Source organism: Poeciliopsis prolifica, unplaced genomic scaffold (assembly GCF_027474105.1).
Source record: "Poeciliopsis prolifica strain line A6 unplaced genomic scaffold, Auburn_PproV2 SCAFFOLD050, whole genome shotgun sequence".
Lineage (NCBI taxonomy): Eukaryota > Metazoa > Chordata > Actinopteri > Cyprinodontiformes > Poeciliidae > Poeciliopsis > Poeciliopsis prolifica.
Genome location: NW_026562425.1, coordinates 2,205,842 through 2,219,849, shown reverse-complemented (window position 1 = coordinate 2,219,849; position 14,008 = coordinate 2,205,842). Strand labels below are relative to the sequence as shown.

General features: G+C 38.0%; 2 protein-coding genes across 5 annotated transcripts in view; both read right to left on the bottom strand.

Annotated features, from left to right (window-relative positions):
- Positions 1 to 2,583, bottom strand: part of abca4b (ATP-binding cassette, sub-family A (ABC1), member 4b) — a 42,260-nt gene extending 39,677 nt beyond the window's left edge. For both annotated transcript variants that reach the window (XM_055058304.1, XM_055058305.1), the window contains exon 1: positions 2,315 to 2,583. The gene's annotated coding sequence lies outside the window, so the exon portion shown is untranslated. The remainder of the gene's footprint in view (positions 1 to 2,314) is intronic.
- A 987-nt stretch (positions 2,584 to 3,570) lies between these two features.
- LOC129378056 (rho GTPase-activating protein 29-like) overlaps positions 3,571 to 14,008 on the bottom strand; it is a 33,869-nt gene continuing 23,431 nt past the window's right edge. For all 3 annotated transcript variants that reach the window (XM_055058311.1, XM_055058312.1, XM_055058313.1), the window contains 10 exons: positions 13,617 to 13,801; positions 10,617 to 10,786; positions 10,171 to 10,296; positions 9,623 to 9,721; positions 9,060 to 9,223; positions 8,305 to 8,493; positions 8,039 to 8,176; positions 6,982 to 7,214; positions 6,221 to 6,530; positions 3,571 to 5,290 (listed from right to left, as the gene is read on the bottom strand). In XM_055058311.1, coding sequence (XP_054914286.1) covers positions 4,163 to 5,290; positions 6,221 to 6,530; positions 6,982 to 7,214; positions 8,039 to 8,176; positions 8,305 to 8,493; positions 9,060 to 9,223; positions 9,623 to 9,721; positions 10,171 to 10,296; positions 10,617 to 10,786; positions 13,617 to 13,801 — 2,742 coding nt within the window. In that variant the 3' untranslated portion in view covers positions 3,571 to 4,162. The remainder of the gene's footprint in view (positions 5,291 to 6,220; positions 6,531 to 6,981; positions 7,215 to 8,038; positions 8,177 to 8,304; positions 8,494 to 9,059; positions 9,224 to 9,622; positions 9,722 to 10,170; positions 10,297 to 10,616; positions 10,787 to 13,616; positions 13,802 to 14,008) is intronic.

Here is a 14,008-nt window from a genome sequence, read left to right as displayed (position 1 = left end):
AGTGTCTTGCAAAAGTATTTAAACCTGTTTGGCTTGAATGTCTTTTATGAGAATTTTATGTGATAGAGGATGAAAGGAAATGGTAAAAATCTTTTGAAATATTCTAAAATACATCCCTTAGGATCAAAGTACATTATTATTTAAACTGCACAGTGTGTTATTTTCCTCTAGATGTACAATATATATCTTCATTTATATAAGGATATTTCTATTTTTTATATTTATAAAATAACTGAATTTAAGGAAACAGGTCAGTTAGGTGAAGTAATTAAATTCTTGCCACTATAATCACCTTTATTTAATAAATATAGTGGGGGATTCCCTATTGTTCACTTATAAATGCACTTGCTGACCAAAAAAAGAAAGGATTCCACAAAATAAAAAGATTTAAAAATTGCACTGAATAAAAAAAGTGTACTATTTTTTCGTATATTCGTATACAAAAGGTTGAAGAAATTAGTTCATCATTAGTTTTTATTAGCTCATCATCCATTTTTATTTCACATTATGCCGGATGAACAATAACTGAAGCATTTGATTGTTAATGAGTTCAAACTTATGTGTTTGAATCAGAGTAAGTACAAGAAACCAAAAATCATGGTCATGTGGTTGTTGAAGCTGAAAGAACTGGTGATGATCAAAGAGATTATCTTTAGAATTAAAGTAGTGCAAATTTGGAAATGTTCTTGTTCAAAATGTTCTATCATATATTTTTGCCAATGTTTAATTGAGTAAATGTTAAATTTTGCAATGTCTCCTTGAATACGATTCTGATTCGGCTTCATTCTATCTGAATTTCAGTCAGTCGGAAACAGAAATGTTATTTGACTTTCGTTTTGCATCGTCCCTCTGATGTTGATTGCATGGTGATGGTCCAGGCTGTAATGTAAGTAAGTGCATGGTGGGTCATATCCCTCCTCAAAACACAATCCCCATTGTGGTGACAGCATCATGCTGTGGGAATACTTTTTTCCGGCTTCCAAAGGGAAGCTGGTCAAAGTGGATGCAGCTAAAAGGAAAGAGGCTGGAAAAGATTTAGTCCTAAACATACAGACAGAGCTATTAGGGACTGATTTAGATCAAAGTATATCATTTGTTAGAATGGCTCAGTGAAAGAAAAAAAAAACTACAAACTTGATGTTCACAAAATCTGAATGAAATTTTGACTGCTTTTCAAAGACAAATGGGCAAAAATTGCAGCTGGATGTGTAAAGTTAGTAGAGAGATAAACCCAAAGAGTTCCAGTGTAAGAAGGTGGTCCTGATCAGGGGTACTGATTACAAATAGTTATCAATTTATTGTCTCTATACCCACATATCATTTCTCTTTAACTGAACATTTTATAAATAGTTCATCCTTTAAAGCATGAATACTTTTGGACGCAATTGAACAAAGTAAAATAAGTTAGTGAAGTTATACGTCTTCTGCCAGTGAAGCTTTTTAATCGGAAACATAAAAGTTATGAGAGAGAAAGAGACAAAAATCATGAAACAAAGACCATTTTCTTTATTAGCTTACAATGAACTAACCGAAAGGCTTGTTAGCTTTACTCTCTCTGAGCAATAACAAAGTCATGTAGTCATTGTTTATTTCTCACCAGCCTTGACCTCCTTTTGGATGTGACCCAACTTTCAATCTTACCTGACTGTAATAGGCCTTACTGTTAACTCTGGAATTGTCTTGACTCACACCTTTAAACCACTTTAAGAAAAGCCTTTGGAGGTGTTCCTGAGAAACGGAGCCACTTTTTCATCAAACTGTGACTCCTAAACACAGTTGCTAAGAAAATTTAAGGATGACTTCATGTCTGCATTCACATGCCACCTGAATGACAACTACAATCTAAACCTGATCCGTCATGGGGTCTTTTTTTTCCCACGAGAAATCAATCACTGTGCACAAGTTATTCACAGATGGAGCATCACATAGCGCAAGAACATGTCCAGTAGATGACTGTAGACTGCCAGATGGAGAATACGGGCGGACCAACACTTGTGAAGAGAAAAATAAAAGGGGAACTGCAGCTAGAAAACAGAGGAGGCTAAAAGCTGTTATTATGTCTGAGTTCTCGGAAAGCATCTTTTCACTCAAAACACAAATTACACACAACAGGATTGCTTTACACACGCTCTGCAGAATGCAGGGAGAAATTACCCTGCAAGCATGTCGCAACCTATCAAAGAAACTTAAAACAACAAGCGATACATTACTTCAACTATGTCAGCAATAACAACCACACACACTCACACACACCTGTCAGGTCTTGTAAGATGTTTCAACCCATCAGATCAATCAGTTGGATTCTCAGGCTTACCTTCTCACCGGATCACAACAAAGTCGAAAAACATCAAGGAAAATGGTTTCACAAACAAGATGAAGTAATGCAAAACACTAAACCAGGTAGACGAAGTGCTTCAATGACTCCGAGCTGCGCACCCTGTCTCTCGTTCTCTCTCTCTCTGCGCTGCAGGTCAGCAGCACTCCTAATCTGATTGCTCTAATCTCCCGGCTCAACATGGGCAGGCAGAAAAGAGACAACAGTCATCCATTTTGAGGTAGAATTAGGAAGATACCTGCAGGAGAAGGAAAAGGAGAGAAGCCAGACGGGGAGAAAAGCGGGAGGTGGTCTTCATCACAGCAGCAGCAAATATGTTTGTCAAAGAAAATAACCTGAGCAGAAATGGAACTGCACCAGCGTGTAATCCCACAGCTAAACACCTACAGAATACATTAGGAGTTTGGATTTATAGGACACAGGAGCAAAGGCGAGACTAAGAGACAGCAGCATTTGTTTCAATTTTTGTGTCTGAAATGAGTTTCCTCTGAGCGGCTGAGCGGAGAAGGCGCAGGTGACAAGAGTAATTAGCTGAGGAGAATGTGAAGGTTTCAAAGTAGGACATTAAACCCAGCTGAGCCCCCAGCAGACGGAAAACGTACTGAAACCACAATCGATTTGAGTTGGAGCAAATTTGAAACCCATCAAATGCAGAAGGAAAAACAATCCAACTGGATGCATGACTGAAATATTAAGAAATGAAAAATCTAAAGCTGCGAGTAAAGCCAATAGTTTTATGAGTTTCCACATTCCATCCAGGTTCTAAATAACTGAAATCTCATCGTACTTATCAACGTCTAAAAATGGTTGGTTGAAGTCCATGTCTTTGTGGGTTTTTTTTAAGTAAATAAATAAATCTAAAGGTTTTAAATCTAAATACATCCATTTGAGTCCTGATAGGTCTGGTGGCGATTTCCAGCAGTTATTTGTTTACTGGAGGGCCAGATGAAGAAAAAAATCAGAATTTTGCATAAATGTGCTTGTATTATAAAACAAAATAGGTTCTAATAAAAATACATGTAAACTTAAATTCTAATTCTTTAACACTGAAGAGTTACAGTAAATGTTTGAGAAACTATCCTGATGTGCTATAGGTACAAATAAACATTGCTATACTTTTTTCTGCTTAGTAGTTATTTTACATATTTGTTATTTTTCAAAAAAAATTAAGATATAATAAAATAAAATAAAAAACTAAAAAATGCACTTAAAAATAACAACAACAAAAAAACAAGTTTAAAATAACTTGTTTTAATTTGCAGCAAGAACTGTTGCATGAATATATGAACATTTTCAAATATGTGCTGTAAGGCTTATATACTGAGAGAAGATGTACCAATCACAGGCCACTCAGGACACATTTAGTAAGAAAAAGAAATATTTTCAATTAATTATATTAAGAAAATCGCATTGAAAATATTCCAATTGTTCCCCGTAATGTGAAATACGTTACATATTTAAATTCAAAAATTAAAGGGACATCAGCACTTAAGTCTGGAAGTGCAACATGTAAAGTGTCATTATGTAACAGATTAACACTGAACAAGAAAACTGACTGACTTACAGCTAACAGGGAAATAACTTCTTTTTGGCAAATATACTGTTTAAAAATATAGCAGACAGTAAACATTGTTGTTGGCACCAGAGTCTATGTATTTGTTTTGCTTCCTTTGACCAACTTCTGTTGGTTTTGTCTTTAACATGTAAAAAGGAATATATTAGTACTTTGAACACTTTCATGGTTTATTTTTACTTGCCTACATGTTCTCCCATTCACCACAGTCATATTAATATCTACAAATATAACTTTTTGTTCTTTTTTTTTTTTCAAACAAAATGAGCCTCTCTGTGTTCGTTCTCCTGCAGCAGTCGAAGTCTTTGGTAGATGGGTTTGGTCCCAGTAGGGCTGAGGTCATCGGGACTGCTGGGAGAGGGAGACTGGGGGGGAGAAAGAGTGGGGGATGTCGAGACCCCGGGGTCAATGGCGCTGTCTGTGGAGTCCTGAGTCTGGTGATGTGTTTTTACTGGGGTTGTGGAAGGGGAGGGTGCTGGGGAAGTGTTGGTGGAAGTGAGCGACGTGCTGGTGGCTGTGGTTGTGGTCCAGCTGGAAAGTGTCCTGGATCTGCTGCTACTGGAACCTGGGGGCATGTAGAAGGTTCCTGGCGGGGGCTGTAGAGTCCGTGGAGCCCTGAGTGTTAGTGAAACGGTTGGCGAGCCGCTGGCAGAGGATTCTGCATCTTTTTCCCTTTTGGAGCTCCACACAGACTTGACTGGCAGCATGCTAGAGCTGCTGGAGAACATGCTGCTCACGCTGCTAGTGGCCGAAACCACAGAGGCCGCGGTTGCAGCAGCACCAACCGTGATGGGCAGCGTGGCCTTCACCGGCTGCAACCCGGAGCTGGTGGGTGGCAGATTGGCGACTATCATGGCAGTTCTGGATGTCATGTCATAGTGCTTGTACTTCTTATCCCATGTCCTTCTCTGCATCGTCTGTGTGTCGATAAACGGTGTAATATAATAGGTGCTTATTCTGGATGAGCCACTCTGTCGAGCCCTCTCAGGTTCTGGGATCTCCTGAATCGTTTCTGTGTCCCTCTGAGCAGAGCTTCCATCGACCACATCCGTTTTGTTCCTGTTATTCCTCTCCAGAATCTGAGCCGGTGTCGGCAGGCGTTCCAGCGGCATGCTGATCGGTCGAGAAACATGCCGACCGACCTGGTTACGCAGCTGGACCTTTGTTGGCAGGGTGCTTGTGTGGTAGGAGAGCGAGGAGCTGGGGCGGTTAAGCGCCAGGGTTGATCTCTGGACCTCTCGTCCGCTCGACGTGTGCAACCCATTGAGCTTTTCTGCGGCTGAAGAGTCTGATTGGTCTTTTCCAGCCTGGACCTCATGCACTTCATCCAGGATGTGCGATGACGGGATTACCGAGGAGTATCTCTTGTATACTTTGGCACTCTGAAGGCAGAAATTGGACAGAGGATTACAATGTCATCACATTTACCAATCTAAATTTTACAACATACAACTCAAAAACAGCCAGATGGAAGAACAGGAACAAGGAAGGAGCTTGTAATCTCACTACTAGCTTAAAATATCAGCCACATTCATTACTATCTGCTAGCTAAGGTAAGAAAAACATATTAGAAAAGTCCAAATTTAACCTCAGAAAAACCCACACGGTTAGAAATAATAAAATCACTTGAGGCACAGGTATTGACACCTGTAAAAGCCTATGCTGCCAATTAATAGTGCTTAGTCATCAGGTATCGCTGTCAAACAATCTCTTGACAGGTAGGTTGAATCTAAACTATTATTGCGGAGGCTTTGCCTGCTCCTGAAAGAAATCTCTTGGATCAGTGTTGTTTTTGCCCCTTGGTTTATAGTTTCTCTGAGTTTTAAGTTCAGTTTCTCTGTATTATTTAGTCTTGTTCCCGCAGTTTCCCTGCTTGCGTTCTACCACAGGTGTTTTTCATCTCCACTGATTAGGTGCCCTGGTTGACATTTTCCGTAACTGCCTCGGTATTTAAACTCACTGGTTTGCTTTGTTCATAGCTGGAATTTTCCATTTCTCTACCTCCAGTCTATGATCTATTCTTCCTGTAAGTTTCCCTTTTTTAATCAATTATAACATAAAAGTATACTACAGTTTATGTTTATGTCAAACATGTAAATTTTAGAGCTATTTGAAGGTATTCCTACAATAGGGGGATTTCAATGAAATCAGTTATCTTTTAACATTTTTTTAGCTCATTTTTGTCATTTTTAACAATGTTGTTTTACGTCCCAAGAGCCGTTTACATCTTTCATTGCAATTTTACTAATAATAATGTTAAGTCAAAAATTTAAATGATGTAAATCAAACTGCACCATCAGGGTCCTCCTCACCTCCTTGATGTCCGTTAGCGAGGTAGAGTGTCTGCTGAGCTGGCGCACCTTCTCCTGTGGGGTCAGTCTGGGAGATGCTTGTGCGCTGGTGGTGGTGGTGGTGATTTCGGAGCCAGATGGAGTAGGTGCATCAAAGATCGTGTGAAAGTGTCTCACCATCATCTCGACCATCAGAGCCTGGCATGGGTAATCCACCAGGGAGGAGAGAGACACCTCTGCGTCGATCTGTCTTGGTTTTACCAGAGTGGGTCCGAAGATAATCCCCAGGTTACTTGCATTCATCTTGTTCTCATCAGCCTGTTTGCTCACTCTGGGAATGCAAAGGGGAACAATGAGCTTGATAAGAAATTTGCCTTCAGTCAGTGTATTTTCTTTGGGACTTCAAAAACACATTTTTAAATAAAAAAATTAAAGAAATGTTTTTTTCAAAGAGTGTGAGCAGTACAGTGATGAATGGATATTATAAACAATGGAACCCAGAATAAAGCTTGGAAATACATGGTAATGTTGATTAAAAAAGAAAACAAAATATCCCCCATGCTTATAACATAGTACTATACTACACACTGGTGTAATATGTTTGAAAACTAGATCAATGATACTGAATAGACCACAGCTTTAATGCTGTCATTTTCTAACAGTTCCTGCCAAGCTTTAGGGAAGTTTCTGTTTCCCTATGTGTGTCATGAGGAAGTTGGCAAGTCAGTGTGACTGTAAAAAGAGAGACATACCAAAGCCTGTCTCTTAGTTTCAGATCATACCTGTTTAGATGTGTGATAAGGTAACGCAGAGTCCTGTAGTTGGCTGTGGGCAGCTGACGCAGCAGATCTTTGATTTTCAAAAGAATTCTGCTCATCTGGGCGCTTGGTGCTCCTTTCTCTCCCGCCTGGGAACTCGAAGGTTTTTCAGCTTCTTCTGTTATCACTCTCTGACACTCTTTAGCCAAGCCAATAAGGTTGTTATAGAATCGATACTGGATCAGTGGTTCTGGCAACTGTTGGAAATAATACGGCAATGAGTTCTATGCTTCCGATTAAAAAAATATGATTTAGCAAAGAAAATAAATGAAACTATCAATACTGATTTAGACATCATTAATTTTGGGCTGTTAATGATGCATTTGATCTGTTCTTAATTTAGAGCAGAAATGTTCGTTAAAAACCACTTTAATTTAAAAGTGCCTGACCCTGATAGGGTATTGGACCACTTTTGTTGAGAGAAATGGAAAAGCATTTTCTTCTTAGAACAACACTGTCTGTCCATCTTCAACCAAATCTATAAAAACTAGAAGACAACTAAATATCAATTGACTATTATCCACGGTGAAGTAGGTTTAACACCAACCTCGGAATAAATGTGTGGCGACATGGTTTTTGCTTTTTAATGCCCTTCGAAAACCCTGGGGGAGTGTGTTGTTGTGGCAGTGATGCAGAACAAAGAATGACTGTCATTCCCCCTAAATCTACACAGTTGAAACTGCTTCTCTGTAACTTCCTGTTGTACTTCTAATTAAGTATGAATGGGGATTTATATATATTTTGGGACCAGCATGAATTAGAGGAAATTCATAATAAAGTCAAACTTTTTAAAAAATCCCATAAAAACTGTAGATTCATTCCTCTCTGGAAATGATTTTATGATGCATGCCACATGCATCATAAAACCCCAAAAGCACGATGCCATTCATGCTGATGAGAATATCTGAACTTCTGATTGGTACAGCAGCTAAAGATTTAACTGAACATAATAACAGACGTCGACTTAAGTCATTAATTTCAAAAAAATTTCAGTAGGAATCAGTAGGAATTTGATAAAAACCTGTCTCAGGTAGAGTTTGAGGACATTGCTGATGTCGTGAGGTGAGAGTTCAGACAGTTCAACCAAATCCTTCCCGTTTTCAAACGCCTGACAGAGCTTCTCCACTCTGGATTTGGCCCCATTTACACGATAAATGCCCTATAGGAGTAAAACAGGCACATTCATAATTATCTTACCCATGAACCAGCTTAAAAGATCATTGTTAACTAATCATGTAATTATTCAGGAGATTTTAATAATAAAACACACAAAGGCCATAAAAGTACCTTGATGTTGAGGGCTCTGCTTTCGATCTCAGTGGTACACTTTTTGATTATAAAGGGGATTCCATCCGGACAATTCTTCGCTGCTTGGGCGAAGTCGATGCCGAACAGCTGCAGCCTGCCCTGCAGCTTTTTGTGACCACACTGGATCGGGAGTGTCTCTAAGCATTTCTTATGGCATGCCAAGGAACACTGGCAAAAAGATGCATAAATTACAATTAGGTGACACAACATTAACACTTTAATTTATTAGCACTTGTGTACTGCTCTATCTGTAGAGTTAAGCCAAAAATATTCTGTAACCTTGACAAATTTTTGATTTTAAATCATGTTTATTCAACTATAAAGGAAATAAAACAAAACATTATGAAACAATCTATTTGTTTTATTACAGATTAAAAAAAAGATTTGGAACAATCAAACAACTGACACTTCAGTTAACTGGTGTCTATAGTTTTCACTGGTAATTTGTCTGTTTATCTGCTAGCTAAGGTTCTACTGTGCTAGCTAAGGTTCTACTGTTTGCTGTTCAACTCCATGTCTTTGAGTTTGAGAGGCCTGTTTGCCTTAATCTTAGCTACTTCCACTGATTCAAATCCATCAAAACAAAACTTCCAATCAAAAGAAACATGTTGGGAGAAATGATAACATAACTTTACACCTGAATCTGTGTAAAGTTATGAATAATTTTCAGCTTAACTGTATCAACAGTAAGACACATCATTTTAACAGTTAGTTGAAGGTAATATGATTTGTACCTCTTCACATTCGGCACCATGAAAAACAACCAGGCTGTCACACTCTCTGCACTTGGATGGGGCTCGTAGTTTTCTTAGCTTATGCGTTTGAGCAGCTTTTGACATCTGAGTATTTCGGAAAGGACCAGGAGAACCTAAAGTCTCTGTCACCATCTCTACCAGACCTAGCAGTAAAAATAATAAAAGAGCACATAAACAGGTATTCAACATTTCCCAATAAGAAAACTAACATAACTTCCCAGGAAAAAACTGAAGCTTAACTTTGGGGAAGTTGTTGGGCTTTGTTTTCGTCACCTAACCGTACAGATATTCTTCCCTTTATTTTGATGTTCAAACCAAGCACTAAAACTAATGTAATCCCATTCAATTATTCTCTGCAGACCAAAAAAGCATATGGAGTGAAAATATCACATATTCCAAAACTGACATCCGATCAGTGCAGTGAGGCAATCTGCTATGCATGAGATTATGCAATCCCCTCAAGACATTTTTATTTCCCTATGTCAACTAATCTGCTAGCTGTTCTTAGCAAAACAAAAAATAGACAAATAGATGTTTCCTACCGTTGTCAAAAGGAGAGAGAGGCTCCCTGTCATCCAGATCGTCAGCTGAAGACATGGTCCCGGTGGAGGGAGTTCTGGGCAGCCGCCGTTTGAAATCACCTGTTTAGTCATTAAAAACAAGGATATGATGTACTACAACTGACTGAGATTACAAGAAATTACCATCAACAACTACAAAAGAGAAACTGTGATGGTCACTTGAGTAAATTAAGCTTTAAAAAAAATCAGTAAGTAGTGTGTCATTAAATTTTAGTAGGAGAAGGAAGTGAATTTGGAGTGAATGTGTTTATTTATCCTCTGCATAAAGTCAATGAGTTACTAAAAAGAGAAGCACTGTCTAAAATATTGAAGTGATATAATTCATCTAATAGTTTTCAGATACAATCCTGAATAAATTGTCTCTCTGTCAAGTATTCAAAACAAACATTTTTTACGTATATACATCTACCAAATAATACATCATTCTCAATGCATAAATTTAATAAAAACACAATTATAGCACAACTTTTTTATATATTTAGAATGGAATAAATGTGAAATATTCATGCCTGGGCTAGCGGTGGGGGAGTCCATGGATCTGGATTCACTGCTGCCCCCAGCGCTCTCTGAGTCGCTGCACATCCCGCCCTGGCTGCTGGAGGTCCAGGTTCTTAGCGGCGCCTGGCTCCTCAGCGCTTCAGAAACACAGAAAAAAAAGAAGCAAGGTTTCAACAAAATGGCATTTGTTTGGTGGTTTTTCAGAAACTGGCAGTCACACTCACATTTTAGACTTATGAGTAAGCAGCACACAACCTCAACTGCTTTAGACTTAAAAAGAAACAAAAACATTCCCATGAATCAGCAGTCGGGGTAAATCCCCTCTGGGACTGATAAAGACAGAAGCAAATTGAACCAATAGATTGTGCTGTTTAACCTCCTGTAACAAGAACTGTTTCATAAAGACAAAACAATAGGAAATCAACATCGAGAAACTCACGTGTGCTAACATGCATACCTGGAATGTCTGTGCTGCTGTTGGATCTTCGTTCACTGATTTTTGAAGGTCGGTGAAGAGTGTGGTCTATGTCGTCTCCGCTCAAAACGTCACAGGAAGTGATGGAGCCCTGCGACAGGTTGCCATGAGAAGAATGGGTGCTCCCTTGAGACCTTTTGGTAAACCCAGACCTGAAAAGAAAAAAAAATCAAAAAGTAGATTTTTAATGCTTTCTGATTTTAGTTGCAGTTGTCTTTTTAGAGTCCTACAGTCAGTCCAGGATTATTACATTATGTTGAACCAAGACTGACATAGGGAAAACTGAATAAAACTGATTACTTTTATTTTCTGGAACAAAATGAATTTAACCAATTCTAGACACTAACATGAAGAATACAGGTTAATCATAAATAAAGCATAAACATTCTAGCTATGTAGAAAAATTTATTTTGCTGTTTGCTGTCTGTATTTGTAATGTATCGTTAGCAAGGTTATATTATTGGCAAAAAGTTATCTGGTTTACTTTGTTCAGTTTTTGAGGCTAGAGGTCTTCTGAAGTTTTTGTAGTTCCACAGTTGATAAGCAACCATTTAGGATTTTTGCTGTGCAGCTGATTTTGCCCAAAGTATGCAGCTGCAAAGCCACAATGAGCAAAAGCAACAATTAGCTACCTTCCAACCAAACAGCATGCACATTTGGTTTGCAGGATGTATGTTGTATCTTTTTCTAGTGAATATAACCTTTCCCAAGCAATTTCTTGTGTGACAGAGACTGTATTGGTTCTCTGTTTGTAATGGCATGCACTCTGTTCTCTGTGATATTGTCGTGGAACAGAGGGTGCAGCTAAAGCACAAGCAATTACATTTTGCAACATTCAAAGCAAAGAGCTCTGTTTATAAACCAGTAGAACAGGCTTTTCCCCCCCACACAAATACCAGTAAGGATAAAATGTTACCAGTTGAACTATCAATGACTGTAGCGTAAGCAGTGGTTAGAACCTGACTGGTTAGGATAACAAATTATAAAGCTATGCATGTTGCAGGTGGCATATTGTCACAGTTAAAGTAGCTTTCTTAACCTAGTTAAGGCCTTTAATGTCCAAATGTTTTGTCACAAAGGCAAATTTGCCCAATTGAAAGTAACCATGGGTCACAAAAATGTTATTCCTTTCTCACTTAATATGCAAAACATTTGCCTAGTTTTTTCATTTTTAACTGATCAAACATGCATCAAACATGCAACATTGTAATAAGCAGAAAAAGGAATATTAAATCATTTTAAATCTCAACTACATAACAAAAAAATTTAAAGTTTTTCTTATTTTTAAGACTTGTTCCACCTTTCTGAGACCAAGTGTTTTCTAATTTGCTGCTCTAGAAAAGAAAAGCTTAGGCTAAGATCAGCAACAAAAACAGGATGTAGGTCTTTCTTCAAAAAGGCTTGTTTAAGAGCCAAGTTTAGTGAAAGGCACATTCAAAACTATTTGGAGAAAAAGGCTGCTGGATGTTTGGAAATTCTACTTTCTATGAAATAAAAAAAAAAAATGTAATAAAAAAAACCAAAACAGTTGGTTAATAAGATTAAGCTGGTGGTCCAGATTTGTACCATTTTTTAATTGTAATTGGGTGACCCACAAAATTATTCAATAGCGCTGATAAAAGCTGATAAGAAACTGCGATTAGGATATCTGTAAGGGAAACAACAGAAACAAAAATGTAGGAACCTAAACATTGCTTGCAAGAGAGTAGAACACTGCACCATCGCAATACAAATGTAAATCACAAATTCTGATAAAATGTAGAGCCTTACAATTATTAAGTTTTCAATCAAATCTGTTAGGTTGACTTTAATTCACTTCAGTGTTGTGTCAGACTGGGACTCAGTACTTGCAAAGCCCAACACTGGGATTGGCATCTGTCCCTAAAAGGCCTGATCAGCAAATTCCTAGAACAAGGTAGCAAAAATATTTCTCTTATTTTTCAAAAGTGATTAATTATGTTTCTAAAATATGTTGTCTTAATGTGAAACCAGAGATTGGCTGGAAAAAGTAGAAACAAAAACTGAAAGGAGACCCGTTAGCAGATTACTACCGCAAATTGCATAACTGAACAAAAACCTTCACAATACTAAAAGTACACACATTCCAATCATTTCACTTTGTAGTTTTTATATTTTTGATTAAATCTGACAGAAATAACAAACTTAACCTCTCTTCTTAATTAATACTGTTAAATTAGGTTATGAAACAGTGTTTATTTTTCTGTGTAAAATCTAGCAACTGTCTGGCTCTGAGAGAAAACTTGGGGGCACCTCGAAACCAGAGCCAGGCTCTCACGCTCGCAATCTTCCCTGCAGCATTCAGCCTGCGACACAGATATTTCCTGAGGAAGGGCAAGAAATTCAACACGCGATCTGTCTCTCCCAGATTTTGTCTCTCTTCCTCCTACTCTGACTCACTGTTACCTCCACTGAAAGAAGAACTGAACAACTTTAAAATGGGAGGGGAAGGCTATGAAGAAACACTGAATTTTTTTTTTTTTTTTATGTTAAACTAAAAGAGCCCAAGATTATGTGTAAACCAGGCTTAATTTAACTAGAAATACACAAATATAGCTCTGTAAGAGTATGAATTAAGCTTTAACTTTGACAAACTGTCGCCTTACAAGTATAAATGTCAATATATTTATGTGAAAGATCAACTTAAAGTATTGTGCAATTGTGAAGCGGAAGGAAAATAAGACATCTGACATACATTTGTACTCAGTCTCTTATATCAGGTTGATAAAGTCAACTTGTATAAAGCAAATTTTATTTGAGATATATGGAGATCTGTAGCTGGAATGGGAGAATCTGTTGACAACATAACTATTATCACTCCAACCCACAAATCTGGCCTTTATGGAAGAATGATGAAAAGAAATGCATTGTTGAAAGAAAGCCAGAAGACACATTGGCATTTTTTGACACAGCAAAAATGTGGAACAAGGGGCTGTTGTTACGTGTGACATCACTGCAGCTTACCTGAAATTTTCAGAGAAGGAGTCTGGCTGAAGATGCTCTCTAGGAAGATTTTTAGGCAGGTTCCGGACAAAGTTAGCGTAGCATCCACCTGGTTCATACAACTTGGCATTCTCACTCAGGGCCTGGAAGTGGGCTGGGAGCGACACCGTCTGCACCTGCTGCATCTGAAACCAGTTCACTGACACCTATAAAAAAACACAAGGAAGGTTGGCATTTTACAAAATATTAGTATTAAATCAAATTGAACTGAAGGGATGAACTGATAGAAAATTTGGGTTAATACCAATATTTGATATTTATATTGCTGTCATGGGTGATAACCAATATTTTATATATTACATGTACTTTATAAATCTTTCAACGGGAAATAATGTTGCTTGTGGAGACAATTC